The 21,823-nt window shown below is 36.4% G+C and overlaps 1 protein-coding gene and 1 long non-coding RNA gene across 5 annotated transcripts in view; one reads left to right on the top strand and one right to left on the bottom strand.

The window, feature by feature from the left end:
• LOC106786566 (protein prickle-like) overlaps window positions 1–19,925 on the top strand; it is an 85,369-nt gene extending 65,444 nt beyond the window's left edge. For 3 of the 4 annotated variants that reach the window (XM_014748089.1, XM_014748091.1, XM_014748090.1), the window contains 6 exons: window positions 13,851–14,154; window positions 15,539–16,075; window positions 16,631–16,947; window positions 17,101–17,421; window positions 17,833–18,272; window positions 18,950–19,925. In XM_014748089.1, coding sequence (XP_014603575.1) covers window positions 13,851–14,154; window positions 15,539–16,075; window positions 16,631–16,947; window positions 17,101–17,421; window positions 17,833–18,272; window positions 18,950–19,200 — 2,170 coding nt within the window. In that variant the 3' untranslated portion in view covers window positions 19,201–19,925. Of the gene's footprint in view, window positions 1–11,833; window positions 13,180–13,850; window positions 14,155–15,538; window positions 16,076–16,630; window positions 16,948–17,100; window positions 17,422–17,832; window positions 18,273–18,949 lie in introns of those variants that run through there. The other variant, XM_014748088.1, reaches the window with a different exon arrangement.
• LOC106786571 lies at window positions 9,454–11,704 on the bottom strand. The gene is made up of 3 exons (XR_001381663.1): window positions 11,567–11,704; window positions 11,396–11,492; window positions 9,454–9,784 (listed from the first exon to the last, which is right to left on the bottom strand). It is a non-coding gene; the product is annotated as an uncharacterized LOC106786571 (long non-coding RNA).
• Window positions 19,926–21,823: the final 1,898 nt, after the last annotated feature.

The raw sequence follows: 21,823 nt of genomic DNA on the forward strand, positions 1-21,823 counted from the left end.
TCACGCTTAATCGTATATTACTTTTAAATACAATGGGAATAACTATATTATCATTTCTCAAAATAACGAGTGATAAATATTTAAAAAGCGTCATTTTTAGAGAAACATGTAACAAAATTTGAAGCTATTAAAAGTGAAACAAACCAGAAATTTTAAAATCCTCTTCACCCTACCCCTCGTGCCCTAACGTAGCCAATTGAAGGACATTTTATAAATTAACCAAAACCTTCTGGACATTCCGTAGAATGAGTGGACATTCTATACAATGCCCGCAGTAATAAATTGCCCATAACATATATATTTCAAACAGAGTTATAAATAGTAATTTTCTCTCTCTCTCCCTCTCTCCTTCTCTCCTTTTCTGTCTCTTGCTCCCTTGGTATCTTTCTCTCTTTCACTATCTTTCTCTCTCTTTTACTCTTTGACTTCGGGAAGGGATATAAATCACGCGTCAGATGTGCGGAGTCGTCGGTCATTCAGTTTCATAAAAGATTCCAAGTATCTACAAACAACTTGCACTCTCTCTCACATGTAAATGCACACGCACACGCATACGTATACTTATACGTATACGTATACGTACACGTACACGTAAAGTTTTCTCTCTCATTCTGTGTTCTCCCCTCTTGCTATTACTCGCGGTAGCGGCTTCAACAGGACTCATGCAAGGCGTTTAAAGCTACATTCACATCATCCTTGCCCGCTCGAAGTAAAATCTGCACACTCAGCGTTCTTAGTGAGCGCTCGAAATAACGTGCAGTAGCATCACAAAGCAGCGGCGACGTTGGTTAAGAGCAGCATACGACGAGAATCACCTCGTATACACATTCACATGCATCTATCCGTTCCGTGAAATGTCATCGGGATAATGTAAGGAAGTACTACCTTCAAAGGTTGAGTGTGTGCACGCACGGTAGAAAAGATAAAAGAAATGAAAAAGGTATAAGGCCCGACGGATATTTCAACAAACGTGTTTCGTTAATTTCCTTTTAAGATTCGGATAAATATTTGCCCTTAGAGACCTAAGCATTGCCGTAAAAAGAAGGATTAGATCGATTTAGAATACGTCATTTATCATGCTAACCTATAACATCATTTTCTACATTTTATATTTCATGCAAAATCATTAGACTAACGTTTTCTCTAGCTTATGTTAAAGATTGTTTTTTTTATTTTATAATCGTTTTAATCGCTTATAATTATTCAATTACATTTCTCAAAAGATATACCGTAGTGTTCTATTCGTACGTAAATATATCGATCACAAAAATCACTGTAAATTATTTATTTAATCATTTTTTTGTCAATAGAAACTAGAGCTAAATTTTAGTTAAATAAAACATAACTTTTACACTTTCCAATAAAAAAAAATATATATATAAAATTGTAATTAATACTTGTAAACAACGCCCAGTATTAAATTAGATAATGAACACGTGTCGACGAGAAAAATAGAAATAAATTTAGATAAATATCTATAACGCGTATACATTTCGAAAATAATCTACTTGAGATAATCGAGAAATATATATAAAATTATTCTAAGAGATTAATTGAACGTTAAATGACGCGAATAATATAGAAATGGCTTACAGAAAGAGTTTCTGTACCTTGGAGGAGTACCTAACTCTCGTGAGAGTTAAGGGCGGTATTCTAACACTTGGTAAAGCTGACGATAGTTGTCGCAATCCTCTTCGAAACCCTTTTCCATCTCATTCTGTCCTATCGAAAGCCATTAACATCGACTCGGCGATATGCAAAGAGGGTGTAACTCCCTCAACCCCTGAACACCTTCAACCCCCCAATTCTCTCTTTCTCTCTCTTTCTATTTCAGTGCTTACTCGACCCGTTGTATGCAAACAAGGTGCTTGTTTCTAAATTGAGTTGCAAGTCGGTCCCATCGTTAATTAATATATCTCGGGATAGGAGCGAATTAAGCTCGATGAGAGAACGGTATATATGGGCCTTTAGCACCCTGCGATCGCTGCTACTAATACAACGTGATGCGTTGCAGGAGCGTAACAGTGGTATAGGTGAAATTGTGGAAAGCAGAGAAAGTATGAGGGGTAGGGAGGTAGCAAAAGGAGACTCGAAACGAGCAACCTGGGAGTCGTACCAATCATAAACGGACCGTAGTAGCTCGACAGGCGGTTACGAAATGGTGAATTTTCATGATCCGACCGAGCGTGACCAGCTTGCTAAGGCCAGAATCTCTCGTGTTTGTCTTTAACCACGATTTGTATTCTTTTGGACGACCAAAGGACACATTGCGACACACTGATTTTACCTTCACCTTCTTCTCCATCTAGTACCTACTAATATTTTTCACTTGATTTGTACGAATGAATGGGTTCCGATGTTTATTTGTTCATTTAGCTTTGATATCTTTTTTAGTGTTTTTATGGAATCCTAAATTCTTTGTATTACAATTTAAGCTGAAAATAGATAATAAAAAGAAATAGGGACGAATCAGTGGATGTATTCAAATTTCTAAGAAACCTATGAAGAAGTCAGTTAATATCAAATTTGGGTATAAAATGGGACTTTCTAGATGGCTTCAAAAAGTAGTTAGGATAGAATAGATGAGCGGGAAAGGTTATAAAAAGGGGAAGGCATATATGGGCGAAAGGCTGCAGGAAACAGAAACACATACTCGTGAATGGAAACACAGTATGAGAGAAACAGAGAGAGAAAGATAGGGAGGGAGGAAGTGAGAGAGAGAGAGAGAGAGAGAGGTTGGTGGAAGTGTACCCATGTTTAGAAATTCCATTACTCGTGAGATGAGGTCAGTGCACGGGCAATTCATTAAACGTTATATTTTCTCTACATTTCTACCTGCGTTAACAACATCCAACAGGGAATGCCCGCTGACCCTACAAACCGCTTTTCTCAACCCACCAGAATACCTTTCGAAAACTTCGATCGCTTCAGACCAATCACAGGTAAAGGGTTCGAAGTGTTAAGTCGATGAATACACTACCACACCATTCTTTATATTAGACGAAATTGTTAACACTTGATGTTTCAGCCTAAAGGAATTCAAATAATCCAATATTATCCCAATTATCATTCCTACGATCTCAACTTTTTTTAAGCCATATTTTTTTTTTTCTTACAGAAAACTTTCCTAATCGCTCGTAAATCGCTAACATTTAAGACAACACTAAATCAAGGTCAGCCGTTCACGACGTGACGACCATTATTTTTCTCAAATTGCGACTTCTTCGCTACTACTCTAACAGATATGATTTAGTACTTTTGACAGGATTAATAATTCCAAACTCTCCATGGTGGTAGCAGATGTCGAGACATTTTCGCACCCTATTCCGAATCTTCCAACATGATTTCCAACGAACATTCGCTACCCCATTCCTCCTTCTTCTTCTTCTTCTTCTTCTTCTAGTTCTACTTCTTCGTCCTTTACTTTGTTCTCCGACAAAGGTAAATCTGTCATATCCCTGTGATATATCCGTCTCTACCCTGTATGATGCTACTTTTCCTTCATAACTCAGAAGCGTAAGAATAAAAGAACATAAGAGGGATTAAAAAGGTATCCAGAAAAATATATCTTCAATAAATCACAAATATCGATGTCTTATCTCTCTCTCTCTCTCTCTCTTTCTATTTCACTCTCTTCGTAACAAATAATAATCAGAGGGATTTACTAAAAGAAAAGTTATATACATAAAAAAGAATTCGCCTATTCGGTTTTCGAGAAATTTATAATTATCCTAATTCGTACTAAATCTTTGCTTGTCAAAGACAAATTTTGGACAACGTTTTTATTTTGTAAACTTATTAGAAACATAATTTATACATTTAGAGAAATACTATTAAGTTGAATTCATATAAATTCACACTCTTCTCTAGTATCTAATAGAATATACTCATATTATCTTTTTAACTATATAGAATATTTTGTTGGAAATATTTGATAATACATAAATATATGACAATGAATTAAAATGATAATTTATGTGTATCAACATTTAATACATCTGCGTCTGAATTTCAAATTCATCTCACAATCTAGACATAACATAAAGAATGAAAAAAAAAAAAACAAAAAATGCAAAAGATTGTAATTGATTTTCAAAAATGTTTAAATAACATCGGTAACTCTTGTCGGACGAAGGAAATCATTTTTGAAGGAAGAAAACAAAAGGATTTCTCTGGTCTAAAGGGTGCTATTATCAAAGATGGCAGTAGTCGAAGAATGGTTGGACTTCTTGGAAGATGATTTCGAAGACGAAATTGCGATTCGAAAGAACCGCGCGCGCATGTCTGTGGCTCTCCTTAGGTTTGTGGTGGGAGAAGGCCTCGAAGTTGGGTATTCAGGTGGGGATAAACGAATAGTGGGGATGTAGGCTGTACCAGAGAAACAGAATAAGTAAGAGAAAGAGAGAGAGAGAGAGAGAAAGACACAGGTTGTTCCCGATCCAGCGCGGTAATAGAGGGCAGGTAGGCGGGTCGGCGGGCACGAAAAGTAGGGCCCCGCGGCTTCGAAGGAACGTTTTTCTCTAAATTACAGTCCCGACCGCTTGCGTTCGTTCTGTTCCGTCGTACCTTTCCCGTGAGCGAGCCACTACTACCACTACACCAACTTAGCTACTACCTGAATTCACTATCTCGTTCTCCCCCTAATTCTCATTCTCATTCTCATTCTTATTCTTATTCTCGGTGAGAAGGGCTGATTCGATCACGGCGAAATAAACAACGAAATATCCTCATTCGATTTTCGCTATTTTCTTTCCTTGTTTTATTTCTACATCTCCTTATTATTTTTCAATGAATTTAAATTGATGCCATCTGAAATTTTCATTCGAATAGAATTCTGACAGTCAACATCATTGGCTTCCGGGATCTATGAGATATATGGGATAAGAGATGAAACAATTTGTCGAGCCACTTAGAAGATGGATAGCCTGTCGGTGGATAAGATAGAGAGAGATAGAGAAAGAAAGATTGAGAGAGAGAGAGATGTTGCTGCCTTGGTTATCGATCGTTCGTTCAACGACGATATAAGAAGTGACATTAATGTATGTTTCGTTGTCGCGTAGGAAAGATTGAACGTTTGAATTCGTTCCTAAAGGTGTCGACTACGACAACGAGTACGACAATGATGCAGATGATAATAATGATAATGATGATGATGATGATGATGATGATGATAATGATGGTACGAGGAAAAGGAAATAGCAACGTTTTCTTTTCCTTCTTATTCTTTTTCTTTGTCTTCTCAAAAACTTAAGAATGTCTCTAAGGTTCAAGATTTCCATGAAAATACGTCAAGATCTTTTGCCTGAGGATACTATAAGGATTTATTACCCTACGCGTGCCTTATACATTCATCAAATAAAAAGTTAATCCGCATACGTAGCACGTTGTGACGAGTCGTAAGACGTTTGCTACTCTGATACCTACACGTATGTACTACCTACCTAAGAGAACATCGTACTTGCACGTCGTAAACGCGTTTTAGAAGAAGAAGAAGAAATCCGAACTGGCTGCCCAGTCAGCCTCATCGCGAAGAGAAACGGTACAGGAACGAAGGATCGAGAAAGAAAGAGAAAGAGAGAGAGAGAGAGAGAGGAAGAAGAAGAAAAAGACGTTTTTGTTCACACATAGAGTTAGTCTCGTGTTGGGTTGAGAGAAGCAGGTGAACGAGCATCGCAATCCGCTTTTCACGGTCAAGCAAATATCGGCCGTGTCGTGTTATAGCTACCGTAGGCCCCGCAGTAGAAGAATTTTCACGGGATGCCAGGATGTTTATTGGACGAGATAGGTAAACCGGATCGCTCGAACCCAAGCCGAAGAAGCCCCATCTTCGAGGAATGAAAATAGAGAAAGTACTCTCGACGCCCGGGGTCCGTTGGAATTGACTCCAAGCTAACGTGCAAAATTTCTAGACTGTTATATGTTTATTTCTTTACTCTTTCGGTCTCTCTCTATTTTTGTTTCTTTTATAGAGATCTAAGAAAATACGATTACCGATAGTTTCATCTGACTTTTTCGTAACTTCCATTCTTGTGTGTCAGTATACCTTTTACTGGACCACACCTGGATGTACTTTTATTCTTCCCTTCTCTTTTATCTCTCTCTCTCTTTCTCTTTTGATTGGCTCGTCGTTACGATTCGAGTTCAACAATCCCAGCAACACCGATTAAGAGATATCATGCTTTTTATACGATGAACCGGCTTGGTGTAAATGTCTCTTTCTCTTTCTCTTTTCTCTTTCTCTTTTCTTGAGATAGTCGAGTCGTAATTACCACGAGTGTCTTCATCGTAAGAAAAGAGACATAACTTTGATCGTGTTTACCAGAGTCGCGTAAAGACTGGTCACAGTGGTACGTGATATAATTAATAATTGATCGGACAATGGTCTCGACATTGGAATGTTTTTTTGTTTCTTTTTTCTTCTTCATTCTTTTGCTTTTTCTTACTCGTAAGAGACACATGTAAATACCGTACGTGATAAGAATTACAATACACGTCTCTTCGTCGAAGTCTACTCAAAATCTTCTTAAGTTGCTACTAAAATCATTGGTAAATATGTTTAAGAGAGAATAACTGAAACTTTAAAAAAAAATAGTTTCAAATATTAATTTATCTTTTTAGTCGCGTCTATACGCAAAATAAGAAAAACAAAGCTCAAATTGGTTAACAATATATGCATTGTTTTTTTTTTTTAAGTAATATAAATTCAATTTTAAACACAGAATAAATTATGACTAGTTTCAATGAAACATGGATGACTAATTTGTTTTTAACATTTTATAGTTATTATAAAAAACATTAATGAATATTTGTTTTAAAAATGATGAATCCATTTGCAGCCTAAAAAACCGTATTTTTGTTTAATTATTGTATTAATTATTATCGAATCCTATACAATTTATTATCTTTATATTTTAAAAAATGATCCCCCGTACACTCATTAACAAATATTAATATTTTTAAACCAATTCAAACGTAAACCATTGAATATCTTAAAATAAGATCTAAATGAACTTAAACTACTTTCCCAAAAAATAACTTATATATTATAATTTATTGATTCTCTTATCGGTTTTGATTTACATAATAAAACTCAAATACTTATATATAACAAAAAATATAAAAACTAATCGACTCTGAATGAATCTTAGAAAACTAATAGTGTTATTTTGAAATTTAATCTCTTCCTCAACGATAGTAAGAAATTTTCCACGCAGACACACAAGAGTCGAACCTCTCTCTTTCTCTATATCTTTCGTAGGCGTATATAATCAAGATCGAAATGCGCACGAGCGTTACTTGCAGGAAAGACGAGAAATCATGAAGCGACAGGTAGGTCGATAGGAAACTGGAAGTTCGTAGATGCTCGCGAGATGTTCGATCGTCCGAAGTATGTTGCCCTGTGCTGACGCGAGCCATTCGACGGATGTATTCGAGCCTCATGGAACATGAGTAAGTAAGTTAGAGCGAGAAAACGACAAAATGAAAGAGAGAGAAAGAAAGAAAGAGAGAATGAGAAGATGGTGAATAAGGGAGTAGGGGGGTGGGAGAGAGGGAGGGGAAGGGTAAACCATCCGGTCAGCCCACGAAGAGAAGCTGGAGTCTACAATCTGCATAATTTTCTTCTGGATTTCCTTCTCGTTCCTTCTTTACATGCACGCATTTTGCGGAACTTGGATCGCATTAACGAGTTCCTTTTATGTATATATAGGTATATACATAAGAGGAGAGCTAATCGAAATAAGGAATGATTGCGGAATGTTAACAAAGTCAAAGGAATTCGATCAATTAATCTTCGATAATGAATTATTTTCTCGCCGGCCGGTGTTTTAACGATTAGCCAGCGATCATTGAGGTTAAACCTAGAAGAATGATAAAGTTAGATAGATAGATAGATAGTGATATGAAAAAAGATTGATGGAAAAAGTTGGTCAAGATTGAGGTTGATTCGTGGTCGGTTAACCGATTTCGAATTTCTAATGAACGGATGATATTGAATTTTAATGGGGATTGCCATAATTACATGTTATAAGCGTTCGACGTAGATCGGTAAGAGATATTCAGATCTAGTGTCGAAGATAACAGGATACGAGTTGCGCTTTAAAGGGGTTTTGTGCGACGATTTGACACGGAAGTACGTTATAAATTGATGGCATCGATCATTGGCTAATGCAACGCCTGTCCTGAATACGCTTGAGAGAACTCCACTAGTATGCGAATAGATTCAAACTTTTTTCTCCGATCTCAGTCATTGTTCCGTTATCGTGGCTACTCACGCTTCTCAAACATCGATTATATCGTTTAACGCGAACTTGATTAATTTTATTCTTATTCTGTTTAATCTTTGCGTGGTTAGATTTTAAAATGGTTTTACAAAATATGAGAAAAAAATGTAATTTTTTCAATTTATTATCAGGGCCGAGTGAAACCAAAAAATGGCTAAAACCAATAATCGATATATAAATATTTCTTATTTGTTAACGTGCGAAATTAATATTACAATAAATGTACAAAAGCATATTTATAAATAAAAGTATTACCTTTCAATGATGATTTTAAATCTGCACGAAAACTTTTCAGACAAACCCACTACTCCTGCTACTAACACTTCGACACTCTGGTTCTCTGAATAGTATTACCTTTCTTTTATGATGTTGGCGCCCCGAAACTATTGCGCCTCTAGGCCAATACCTTTTGTGCCTTAGCCTAAAGCCAGCCTTGATTATAGCGTATTTTAATGTTCGATTCATAAATGTGCAAAAACCTCGAGAATATCCAGTCGAAAATTTTTGTCTGAAACGATTAAGATCCCGAAACTATATCTCGAAATAATAAAAATACAATATTGGAATACCTGAGAATTTCAATTAAAATTTCAAATTATTTTTCATAAAATAATTATAACTTATCACATTTATCTGAGACATTATTATATATATTTCTCAACGACATAGTTTTGATAATCGAATTATTTTTATACTGCGAGATTCGACAATATTTTAAAAATAAAAATCCGAAATTATAGTTGTATTCAATAAAGCTAATACCAAGATGTGTCGTTAAGGTTCTCGAAATTCTCGAATCGTGAAATACTTCCTGAACCTAACTCGAGCCAACCCGTTTCGAATATCGGGTTCCTCACATTTTCGGGTTCTTGCACAACTCTGGACAACTTCGATGTATAAAATACGACAAATTGATTTGTAAAAAGATGACATGTTTATTAAAAGATAATATATTTTATAAATTAATTAGTTTTGATCACTTAAAAAAAAAACAAAAAACAAAAATAACGATCAATGAATAATATACACGATAATCAATTTTGATGGATATACATTTCGGTTCACATAAATTTCTCGTTTCTTAGAAATTGAATTTCAAATTAGTTCTTAACTTTCATCGATCATTATCTACTTTGAACTTCGTCTTAATGGGGGAAAAAAAAAAAAAAGAAAATGAATGAAGTTCATCGAAAAAGTAGAAAGACAAGTATATACTACCAGGAATATATTCGAAGTGAACGTTGAATCAAACGGAACACTCCCTCGAGCCTAACGCATAACAAATATTTAAAGAAGATCCTCGAGTGCAGTTTCCACGAACAACGAGCCTACCGAATATTGAAGAAGAAGTTGAGTTATTGGGTTTTCTCCTTCTCCGTCTTTATGTTTCTCTCTCGCTTTCTCTCCCTCTCTCATTCTGCATCGCATACACCCAACCAAGGGAAGTCGTAATAAGTTGCCGTGGGAAATAAAAGAAGATGTCGCCTCGTCGTGTGGTTTTACTAGATATGAAGCGTAGGAAAACATGGAAAAAAAAAACGAAACGTCAGTTTAGGTATTACGACTTTTTCATACTTCAATGCATTCTTTTTTTTATAGATTAACATGTGACAGATAAATGAATATATGTAGGTAATATATTAAAACATCGTTTTCTAACCAGTTTCTACAACGTATACATCTTTTGGGAACAACCAATACTTATATTTGTTAATCAAGATATTAGCCTAATGAATATTCATCAAGATTTTCAACTGAACAATATGTATAATTGTAATTTGAAATATTTTGACAAATCTGAAACAACTAATTCTACGTAATTGAAACTATGATCATGTTTACCTGTTACTTATCCTGAAATATTACCAAAAAATATTAATTACCAAACACTAAAAAGGTTTTTTAATAGTATTTTTTTTCATGTCAATAATAATGATAATATGCTACCTGTTTCCACTGTTCGTAACCAATAAATCGAGAAAGTAACGTGATCCTAACCGTCGAAGCTGAATCAAATTGATAACGGACGAGGATTCGAATAAAACGACAGCTGCTTCTTCTTCTTCATCGCATGACAGGTGTCTTCACCGAGAAGATATATATACCAGAAGGAGTAAAATTTCTCAAGGTCGTACGAAAATTTGCCGAACGTTATGAGCCGGTCAACAGGAAATTCGTAAGAGTCCGCGGAAGAAGAACTCTTCTCGGGTGTTGCGAAGCGTTAAAAGAATAAGAGAAATAAAAAAAAGAAAAAAAAAAACAAAAAGAAAGAAGAATAAAGAAGAAAAGAAACGCTTTCGTTTCGGAACAAGCGCATCGAAAGGTTGCTTCGTTGGAGATGCTCCCAACTTGCCATGCCATGTCGAATCAACGTGCTGGAAAAAGGACCAGACTTGGCAAAGGATCTCGTTCTTTGATGAAAATTTGAGTAACTTTGAGATAAGATACTGCCGAACGTGAAAGATAATCCGAATGATCGAGAGAAAAATATAATATAAGAAATAAAGAAAATGTTCAATGATAATTATATCTTTACTACAGTCGTATTCGTTAAGGAAAGATAATAATTATTTATCTTTTTAAATTCTATCACTGCAACACTTAATATTTATCACTTGAAACTTGTAAATGTAATACAAAAACACAATGCATCGAGATCATCGTCGTAGTTATATTTACGTAATAGATAAATGATAAATCCTTGATATCTTGGGATCATCATCGTACATATTCCAATGCGTGATGTACGAAACGATTATGGTAGAAGAATGTGGAGACACTCTGTAGTCAGAAATAAATAGCGGCTAATTGAAGGAAAGAAAGCACAGAACGAAACGATCCTCTCGTGCCAAGTCTCGTAGGGAAAGATCGAGCAAAGATCGGTATAACATAAGTCGAGGCGTCGGACCCCGACACACGGCACACGTATTAGAAACGAATATAAATATATCGAGTGTGTTACTGGCGTTGGGGGTTCGGTAGTGGGAGAGAACTGTTGGGTATTGGTGCCGTCGACGAAGTTACACGCACGAAGAAGGCTAGTCCTGTCCTCGCTCGCGCACGAGGCCCCTTTCCTCCTCCCCCTCCTCTCTCACTCCTCTTCTTCCACTTACCTTCCCTCCTTGTGCTGCTGCTGCTGTTGCGTTCTCCTCCGTGAGGAAAGGCCCCGAGAGTGAGCTCAGTGTCCGCTCGGCCTCAGAGCGCCCCGTGCTAACAGAGAAGGAAGGAAGTTTCGAAAGATTGTTGAACGCCGCTTCTAGAAGGTTTTAATGCCTTACACTCACCGGCTCTCACGACGCGAGTTATAACCGCTCCCAACGGTATAGGAACAAATACGAAAATCGCTAGAGATAGATATCCACGAGTGAATGTCTTGCGGGTCAGTGTTCTTCTACGAGGACTTGAGCTAACATTCAACCCGTTTCTCCATCGTTGGATTTCCATTTGGCTAAGAATCCTTTTTCCCTTCCCAAACAAAACACACATTTAACAGATATTCCAATTGACTATTTTTTCTCAAAGAAATATTACTACCATTTTTTCCTGGTAACTCCTTTTTCGATATCATTTCTTATCCTTCGTATACCTCGCTTTCCTCCTCCTCCTCCTCCTCCTCATCCTTCTCCTCTTTCTGCTGTTCATCCAACACGCTGCACCATCCAACTACCCGGCGCTCGGCTTTGTAGTCCGCGAGCAGTGCCGCGTATTAAAACGTTAATCTCCGATGTGTACTACCGGTTATACGTACAGATTGCTTGTTTCTCTCTCTCACTCTTTTTCTCTCCCCCTCTTGTTCGTTTCTCCAGCCCACCGCCTCCCTTTCCCCAGCCCCTATGCCTTCGTCCTCCGGCTCGTTCGTGGCCGGTGCCTTCGCCTTAACGCGTACTCGACTCGTCTCTCTCTCCTTTTCTTTCTCCCCCTTTCAACTGTTCAACTCTTCGTCTTCGACTAGGTAGACCCGTCTTCGTCTTCTCTTCTTTCATCTTCTTCTTCTTCACCCCCTTCAACACGCTAGTATCGTCCATAATTGCGAGTCCTTCATATCTCACAAGTTTCTACTAAAGCACTGATCGCTTCAATGAACTCCAAGGAATTCAAAACCTCCCGTCAAAACCTTCCCGCGATAAGACTAAATTGGCCAGGTGGACGATGAACGTCGAAAGATCACCCGAGGAGGACGTCCTTCGGTTTACGAAGGACGGGAGATGTCTGGAAAAAGAAATTGGATGATGATGACGATAATGATATCGCGTACGTCGATCTAATTAATCTAAAGAACGAGTGAAAATATAAAAGAAATAAAAAGAGATATGAAGAAGGAGAAGCTGTCGAACGCGTTGATCGCGTTGGTGCGACCAGAGGCAAGCACCTCGACTTCGAGTAGCTTAGCCAGAAGGCGAACAGCTACTGTCCTTGGTTCCAGGAGATGGTGGCAGGGTGGTTGTTGGGCAACCAGAAGCCACCAGGAGGCCTACCTTCGACGACTCTACGCGAGAAAGAACGAACAACATACCGCGAAAGGTAATGCCGAGGATAGGAACGTCGAGGTCGAAGGTCGAAGGTCGGAACTTGGAAATACTTGGTCGCAGTCTCCTCAGATCGTTTACGATTTACCAACGAACTGTGAACATTATCTCGACAATTTTTTGAAGAATCGTAAAAACGATATTACCGAAGTCGACGTTGATGTTGTTGACGAACAAGAGGAGGACGTTGTTGGTGTTATAGTCGGTTGTCCGGCCCTGACGGCCTCGCGTGCCAGTCCCACGGAGAAGTGCGTGGAATACTTGAACGGTGCTCATGACGCGACAACCACGGTGAACTTTGAAAACGATCGTCGCGAGCCCAATCGTATCAACGAGTGTGGATCCTTGCATTCTTGTTACGATGTCACGGAGTAAGTTTTACGTCAATCAAGAGAAAGTTTTCATTGGAAATATCGGTGACATCATATTTACATATATTTTAATGATTCAGTGCTGTTTATTACAAAATTTAATCTATATTCGTTCTAAGGACAATATCTGAATTCTTCTATTTTGACAGCATATAGACTGATTATTGGAATAGATTGTTTCGTATTCTAATAGCAGAGAAATGAGTTTTCAATATCGTGTAAAATAAGTATTGAGTTCGTCGATGAATAACATTAGAATTATCATTATTTTATAACTAAATAAATAACACCAGTATCTTTCCTGTAAATACCGATTTTAGATCATAATAGCATCGTTTTGAGTTATTTATTGCATACAAAATACTAGTATTATTTGTTTCGATTTAAAATATTCAAATTTCAGACATTACTCGTCACCTGACTGAATGTAAATTAATTCTCTTTCTCATAAGAAATTGAAATATATATACACACATATACTGCATTAAATTGATACATAAATAATTGTCGTTTCATTGTAATAAACTTTTTATTTATATAACACGAATTAAATGAAAATTAACGTATCCAAAACACTTCTTATTATTTCTCAAAAGACAATTTCATAGAATGACAGATTATTAAGATAAAATCTTCGAATTCTAATCGATGGCATTATTCTCGCTTTTCAGAAAGGTTTGCAGGAGCTGCAGGTGTCCGAGAGAAGAACATCAACGAGTATCGACGGAAACAGGCGGCCCATCTGGATTGGGTCTTGGCCCGGGCCCTCCGATGGCGATGGCAATGGCGTTTCAAAGTGGTGCCGGGGCAGGTTCCCATCAGGAACCGTTCAAGAGCCCGGTGCAAGCGGCACCAGCTGGTCTTGCACTCCAGGAAGCTCTGATGCATCATCAGAGGCACTCGCAGAGCGACGATGATAGCGGATGCGCACTCGAGGAGTACACGTGGGTACCGCCTGGCCTAAGGCCTGATCAGGTAAGGAAGAATGGCTAGCTTCTCTTCTCAGATTCTTATCTGAAGCTTATATATACATTCACCAAGCGAATACTTTTTATCTTTTTCTTATTCTTCTTCTTATATCCATCTCGAGTTATTAACATCGTGTTTAAGGTTTCCCCGAACGCGCCCTTGAAACTTACACCTCGTTTTGATGGATAACTGCAATTAACGACAGCTCACAAATATTTTGTTTTCTTCTTCTTCTTCTTCTTCTTCTTTTGTTATTATTTATCATCGGCTCGATAAAACTCGATAAATACTTTTCATCGCGATCACGAGTACCTATGTTGTTTACATTTACATTAACATTTTTTAAATGTAAGGGAAAAGCCGATAGATAAGCATTTGCTTACGCCTCCTCACTTAAGTCTTTCCACATTCTAATTATTTGTATATCTAATTACAATTTTAACAGGACTAGACTGAAACTCGCTCATTTCACGATCGGTTATACCGCTGCGTGCATACCCATTAAACCGTGAGAGCGCAATTTAATCCATGAGAACACCACCGCGATAGTATACTGTATACTTATACAGGATGTTGCAGGAGTAACGCGCGAAGAAAATGCGCCGTGGAAAATTGCTGCTCGAGCGCGACTACTTATTAGATTAGACTGCTTTTTAACGCGAGATCGATTTCGTTCCGTTACCATCGATTCTCATTTATTCAAATATGCATGGCAAAGGTACGTGTTATCGTACATCTTCCAACATATCAAAAATAATAGACATTTTCTTAAGAAAATTACTTTTCCATAGCAATGATTATATAATAATGTAATATCTTATAATACTCTATTTAAATGAAGTCTATTAAATAATAAAGTATAGTATAGTGCAAATATTTATTTACTTTATTAACCAATGCATTTTCCTAGTATGTATGCGCTCTTCGTATATGAATGTTCATTCCTTTAATTTGATTTTTTTTTCGCTCATTTATCATTAATATATCTTTTCACTCAGACTCATAAATAATTACCAAAAAGATTGCATCTTTTTACCACCTCTCTGTAAGTGGTTGGTAATGTTGGTTTTTGTAATATCTCTCTTTCTCTCTCTGTTGTTTTATAATTTATATTAAATGTTTAATTAAATGTAATATGTGTAAATAAACGTAAAATTAGAGTACTTCTCTCTAAAATGTAAGCTTTCAACATAATAAAACAATATCGTTTTCGTTACATTTTTCAATTTTTGTCCCTAAGATAAAAATAACAGATCTTTTCTGATCGTTTTGTTTTTATTCAAAAGTATTGTTACGTTAAGCGGTTAATCAAATTTGGTAGTTCGCATTTTGAGATCGTTGTTATAGTGTATCGATAATAAAAAAAAAAGTCTATTCGTGAACGTTCCAGGTGCACCTGTACTTCAGTAGTCTACCAGAAGAGAAAATACCGTACGCGGGTAGTGCCGGTGAACGGGAAAGGGTGAAACAACTGCTTCAACAGCTACCGCCGCATGATAACGAAGCTAGATATTGTAGCGGGCTTTCGGAAGAAGAGAAACGTGAATTGAGAGTATTTGCGGCACAACGGAAACGGGAAGCTCTTGGTAGAGGACATGCAAGTCAATTGGAGAGGCCACACACCAGCGGATGTCGAGAATGTTCGAGGCCGATCGCGACCGGTGAAATGGCAGTTGCAGCAAGCCGTGCCGGTCCTTCTGCCCTTTGGCATCCAGCCTGCTTCGTTTGTTGCGTTTGCCGGCAACTTCTCGTCGATCTCATTTATTTCTGGCGAGATGGAAGGATCTATTGTGGTCGACATCACGCAGAAACTTTAAAGCCACGATGTTGTGCCTGCGATGAGATCATTCTAGCTGACGAATGCACCGAGGCCGAAGGCAGAGCCTGGCATATGAGACATTTCGCATGTCTCGAATGTGATCGGCAGGTAAAATTTAGATTTAGATTCGTTTCATATCATTTTAATTCAAATCAAATATTTAAATATTTGTTTTTTTTTCGATTTAAATATCTTCAAGTATTTAATGCATTCGATCGACACAATGCCACGGAAAAAAAGTAATTGTAATTATTTTTTAATACTGTCTTTCGTATTTTTAAAAGATCCTCGAAATATCATTTCAAATAAATAATTCAAGCAGATATCTTTTAGATAATTTAATACATTATCGGCCTATATATATATATATCACGAATATACTCGTAATTGCACATTCAATCGATTCACGTAATATTATTAAAGTATAATTATTATATTAGTTTTTATTATAATATAATTTATTGTGTGTTTGCTAGTGTTTTTAATGAAAACTGTAGCTACTGTAGCTAACATTTTCAGATTTTTACTTATCGTTAAAAATAAGAAAAACATTTCTTTATTTTTAATAGCATTGATTTTCTTCTTGTTTTCTTGTCTTATAAAAATAACTTTAGAAAGATTATAACCATTTAAAATACAATTCAACTAATGATATATTTACAGCTTGGTGGTCAGAGGTACGTTATGAGAGAAGGACGACCATATTGTCTTCGTTGCTTCGATGCCTCCTTCGCCGAGTATTGTGATAGTTGCGGCGAACCGATCGGCGTCGACCAAGGTCAAATGTCGCATGAAGGTCAACATTGGCACGCGACAGAGGCATGTTTTTGCTGTGCAACTTGTCGTACCTCGCTTTTGGGCCGTCCCTTTCTTCCTAGACGTGGTGCTATTTATTGCAGTATAGCCTGCAGTAAAGGAGAACCACCAACAACTCCAAGTGACTCTTCAGCTGGTCCCCCACCTCCACCTTCTTTCCTTAGGTAACTATTATTTGAGAATTAATAGAAACTTGCGCGATTCTTTCTGCCAGGTTAATATTAAAAACTGTTGAGGAATTATCATAAACGATCAGTCATTAAATCTAAAAAAGAAAATCTGTCCTCTTTTAAATAGGAATTGTTTTTTTTTTGTAGAGGTAGAAGACAAGCAGCAACAACCAGCGAAGGTTCCTCGAGTCCACCGCCACCTCCACCTCCTCCACCACCAGGATCTAGACACGTTTCAGGATCGCTACGAAACTCGCCAAGATTGACCAGGAAACATCAGCAGGTCTCTTCCTCGATAGCGACAACCCCAACACAGAGTACCTTGAGTCCTGAATTCCCTACGGAGGGATTTCCCACTAGTGGATCTAGGGGTGGAGGTCTTGATAGGGTACTTCTTGAAAGGAATCTCGAGAGATTGTTACAAGAACGTGGCTCTCATCCTGAAGAAAATCGTAGCGATTTGGGAAGGTATGATTACGATATTAGAAGAATTAGAAGAATTATTTATTGTTCGGATAAAAGAGAGCCTAAACACACGAATTTGATTTGTAGTAATTATTTTAACACTTCTTCAGTCCTTATACTCATCCATCTTTTTTCTTTATTTCTTATTTCTTCTTTATTCTATGGTATCCATCTATCTACTTTCTCCGCTAATATCGTCCCTTCTTCTCTTAATATATTTAATAATTTTGGATAAAAACCCTTACCCTATTATTAACCTACAATTAACTTTCCCTAATGCTCTAAACTGTGTGTCAGAATGAAGTTTGTCGGTATTTACGATGCGCGCGCATAACGATATGAAATTAACAGTATGAATATAGAACATACATGAATAAAATTAAATAAATAAATTAAAAAGATTTATTTTAACAGGCTAATGCAAGCAAGGGACCGAGAGCCACTCCGATGCGTTCAAAACTGTACACCTTCCCATGCTTCAAGTATGCCCGAACTTCCTGCACCTTCATTGCGAGCTTCATCTTCTACGTCGGTGCCAGCTACGAGTGGTATCGCAGCTGGTGCATCAACAATTACGCTTGCTCAAGAATCACCAATATCACCAACGAATCTCGCTGCGAGTCAAACAGATCCACCGACGCCTACGTCGCGACGCGTACGATTCCAAGGTGATTTAGATGTTCACGATCATGGGGCACCATCGTCGAGTAATATACCTCTTTCACCAGCAAACGATACCAATTCATCATCCTCGCCATCTCCACCACCACCGACAAGCAATCCTTTGTCCAGGTCGAGCGTTCCTCGATCGAGAAGTTTGCAGCCGGAGGAGGTCGCCAGTACGTCGACTTGGGGTGCGTCGAATTCCTATCGTTCTTCATGTATAAATGGAAATTTTACACGAGTTTACTGTAAATCAACGTAATTCCTGGTCGTATACTCGTTCTCTATAAAAGACATTCCAAGAAGTTTGCGAATTCCTCCATTGTCTAAAATTACGAGTACCGGTATCTATACAAAAATTCTTCTAATTCTTGACAATTATAAGATTAATACTATATTCACTTAAGAGATTAAATCGAAATTCTTTAACAAATTGATGAATCCTCTATAATCCCGAATGACTTTGAAGTCATATATCAGATATCGAGAATTTTTTGTTCCCAAATAGAGGGTTCATCTTGTTATATAATTTCTCTTTTTAACTATTATTAATTTTAATTTGAAATGTAGAAGAAAATTTGTAATCTTTGAAAATTTACAATTTATTGTTAAACTTGTATTTAGAGATTGATATTTCTTGATTTCATATTACATACATTTTTGTATAATCGCGAAGAAAATTTGAACTATTGAGAATTAAACTTACTCTCCTAAAGTGTATTATAAAATTATCTATGCGAATATTTATTTATTGTAATTGCAATGATTTAATAGAAATTGTTAATTAAAATAACGAAGTATCGATATCAATTATATTCTATTCTTAGCATAATAAAAATGACATAATATGTATTCGTATCATTAATAGGTGCAGCAGGATCATCGAGGTCAAGACTGGAGGATACAGAGGATGCTGAAAGTTGCTGTTCGACTTGTAGTTCTTCAAGTAGTTCCGATGAAGCTGCAGCTTATGCTCTACCTCCTAGAAGAGCTTATGGTGGTGTCCGTATTTCTTACGTCCCGAACGATGCGGTTGCGTGCGCGCGAAAACGGACTCAACCGTCTTCTTCCTCGTCGAATCAAGCACAAAAGGACACCGAAAAATGCGTCGTGTCTTGATGATCGTGCTTCAAAAAAAATATCCGCATTTATTCGGCGGTTTTGTGTTACGCTTATAACGTTTGTACGATCGATGGATCTCTCCCTCTCTTAGTGTGCGTGACGAGAAAAACGAGCTAAGACTTTAGAAGAAAAACATAAGAAAAATAAAACAGTTCCTAAGCGTTACAATAGTGTACGCTTTTCAGTATCTTCCAGAGCATAGGCATTTTCGTATCTCGCTCTCGTTAACATTTGTACAACTTGAAAATGCAATCTTTTTTAAGGCAAGTCGTCTCTTTGTGCATGTGTATGTATTATTGCATACTCAAATAGAAACATTAATAGAGATTTATTAGAATTTTTCACAACTATTGTACAATTGAATTTCTCTCAGTATATATATATATATTCTCAGTAATTTATTCTAATTCGAAGCAATGGCCTAATCGAATTCACCCTAAAGACAATTTACTCATAGTTATTCCTAAACAAATTCTAGATACTTGGAAACGGTCTACTTCCTCTGAGAGAATCCTCAGATCATTTCCAGACTCGCGCTCGCAACGATATATACACAATGCAACAAAAAATGGAGACATTTTGGAATAATCCGACTGATGATTTTCTTCCAAATAAGCTGTGCCAGAAAATCTCAGTGACGTATTTGCCTCGCGGCCATAAACCCTCGTCTATTTTTATTATCCTCGTTGATGTACCACTTGATGATGATAATAATAACAATAATGATAATGATGTTACTTTTTTAAAGAAGATCGATGCTTCGATTAAAGATTTTTATTTGAATAAACCCCCCCCCTCCCCATCTTTTACAGTTCATTCTTCAAGAATTTCTGATGACTTGAATTATAAACGTAAGTATCATTAATATTTTTCTGGAAAAAAAAATTGGACGTATATAATGAATATAAAAATATATTTTATAAGGGAACGAGCAGAGAAAAGAAACAAGGGAAAGTAGATTATCCTGTTAAGGACAAGCATCGTTACACAACCATTCTCATCGTGGAAGGGTCACATGCTTTTCCCCCTCTAAGACCATTGCATTCCCACTCGCTAACAAAGATCTCATTAATGAATTCTGGCGACATAATTATGACAGTTTTTAGACACGATCATGGCTTTTTTTTTGTAGTTTATTTAATGAATAAATAAATTCAATAAAATTTCTTTTCGCGATAAAAGTAATCTAATATTATACAATATATCTTTTAAATAAATTAAAATAATGAAATAAAATATATAATAGTAATATATGCAAAGTATTTTTGAAAATATATTTAAATTACAGTATGTGTAATATAAGTGATTAGAATTACATCGATTCATACAAAAAACTGCTACATTATTATTTATACTGAACAAAAAATATTTATTCAAAAGTCGTTTTAATGAGAAACAAAAACTAACAAAGTCAATACCATTTAATTTAATAATTATAATTATAATATTTCATATTTTTCATTTTAAAATATGAGTCTCACGATACAGTCTTGCTAAAATATTATGGGCCCACGATGTCACGACTCCAAATATTCGCTTTTTTTTCCGTTCGGTAAAGTACAATTACTCCAACGAAATAAGTCAAAAAATAGACAAAAATTAATTTTATACATGATTCACTTTATAATATAAATAAATGTAATATAAAATAAATCATAAAATATTCATTTGTTCTATTTCTTGACATATTACACTGTCACAATTGTTTGCACGTATAATACTAAAAAGAAAAAAAATCAACAAAAATAAGTGGAAGTTTTTTTTAATAGAAAAAAAAATTGCAAAATAAAGTTGAATTAAACGGAATGACAGATTATCGATCGATCGATCAGTCAATCGATCGATCGATGATAGATCGAGCACATCCCATAAAACATGGATTAACGGAGCACAAGGTATTCCGTTGAATGCGCAACTTTTCGCCGCTCTGGTGCGCTCGTTTGCAGAGAGGCTTTCTCCATGGCTTGGAATGTGGCCTCTCCCTCTGGTTCGCTTCGAAAACAACCGTCTACGTGTCCATATAGCTTGTACATATTATTCTGCAGCTTCGTCCTTCCCATTCGCTTCTACTCGAGCGCGTGTTTAACTCTACGTTACGATCTCTTCACCCCACCTTTGTGACTAGTTTTCTGGTATGCTAAAAGACGCGTACCTTTGAGACCATTCATCGGTACTTTTACGACATAGAATAATTTTTTTTTTCCACCTTCGAAGCAAATTCTTTCTTGTTTTTCTCTTGTGTAACTTGGTAATGCAAGAAAGTACAGGCTTTAATATCTTAATTAGAACGATCGTCTTTCAGTATCAATTTCTTTTTAAATGCTATTGGGAATCCGATTTCGGAAAAACAAATAATTAGTTTAGGATAGTTTTAGCCAAACGTGGATAGTCTTTTTTTTTCATATATATTTATAATAATATAATAAATATAATAGAATATATTTTCATACACTCGATGCGAAAAAAATTTCATTGTTAAATGTTATTTCAGAAAAAGAAGCGGCCAATTAATGAATTAGTAATCACAATAAAATATCGTAAGATTATATGATAATGCACATATTTTTTAATATTATATTCGACCAATCAAATCAGTCGGTAAAGTAAATTCCGTTTGACA

Source organism: Polistes canadensis, unplaced genomic scaffold (assembly GCF_001313835.1).
Source record: "Polistes canadensis isolate GaletaPanama2010 unplaced genomic scaffold, ASM131383v1 scaffold_77, whole genome shotgun sequence".
Lineage (NCBI taxonomy): Eukaryota > Metazoa > Arthropoda > Insecta > Hymenoptera > Vespidae > Polistes > Polistes canadensis.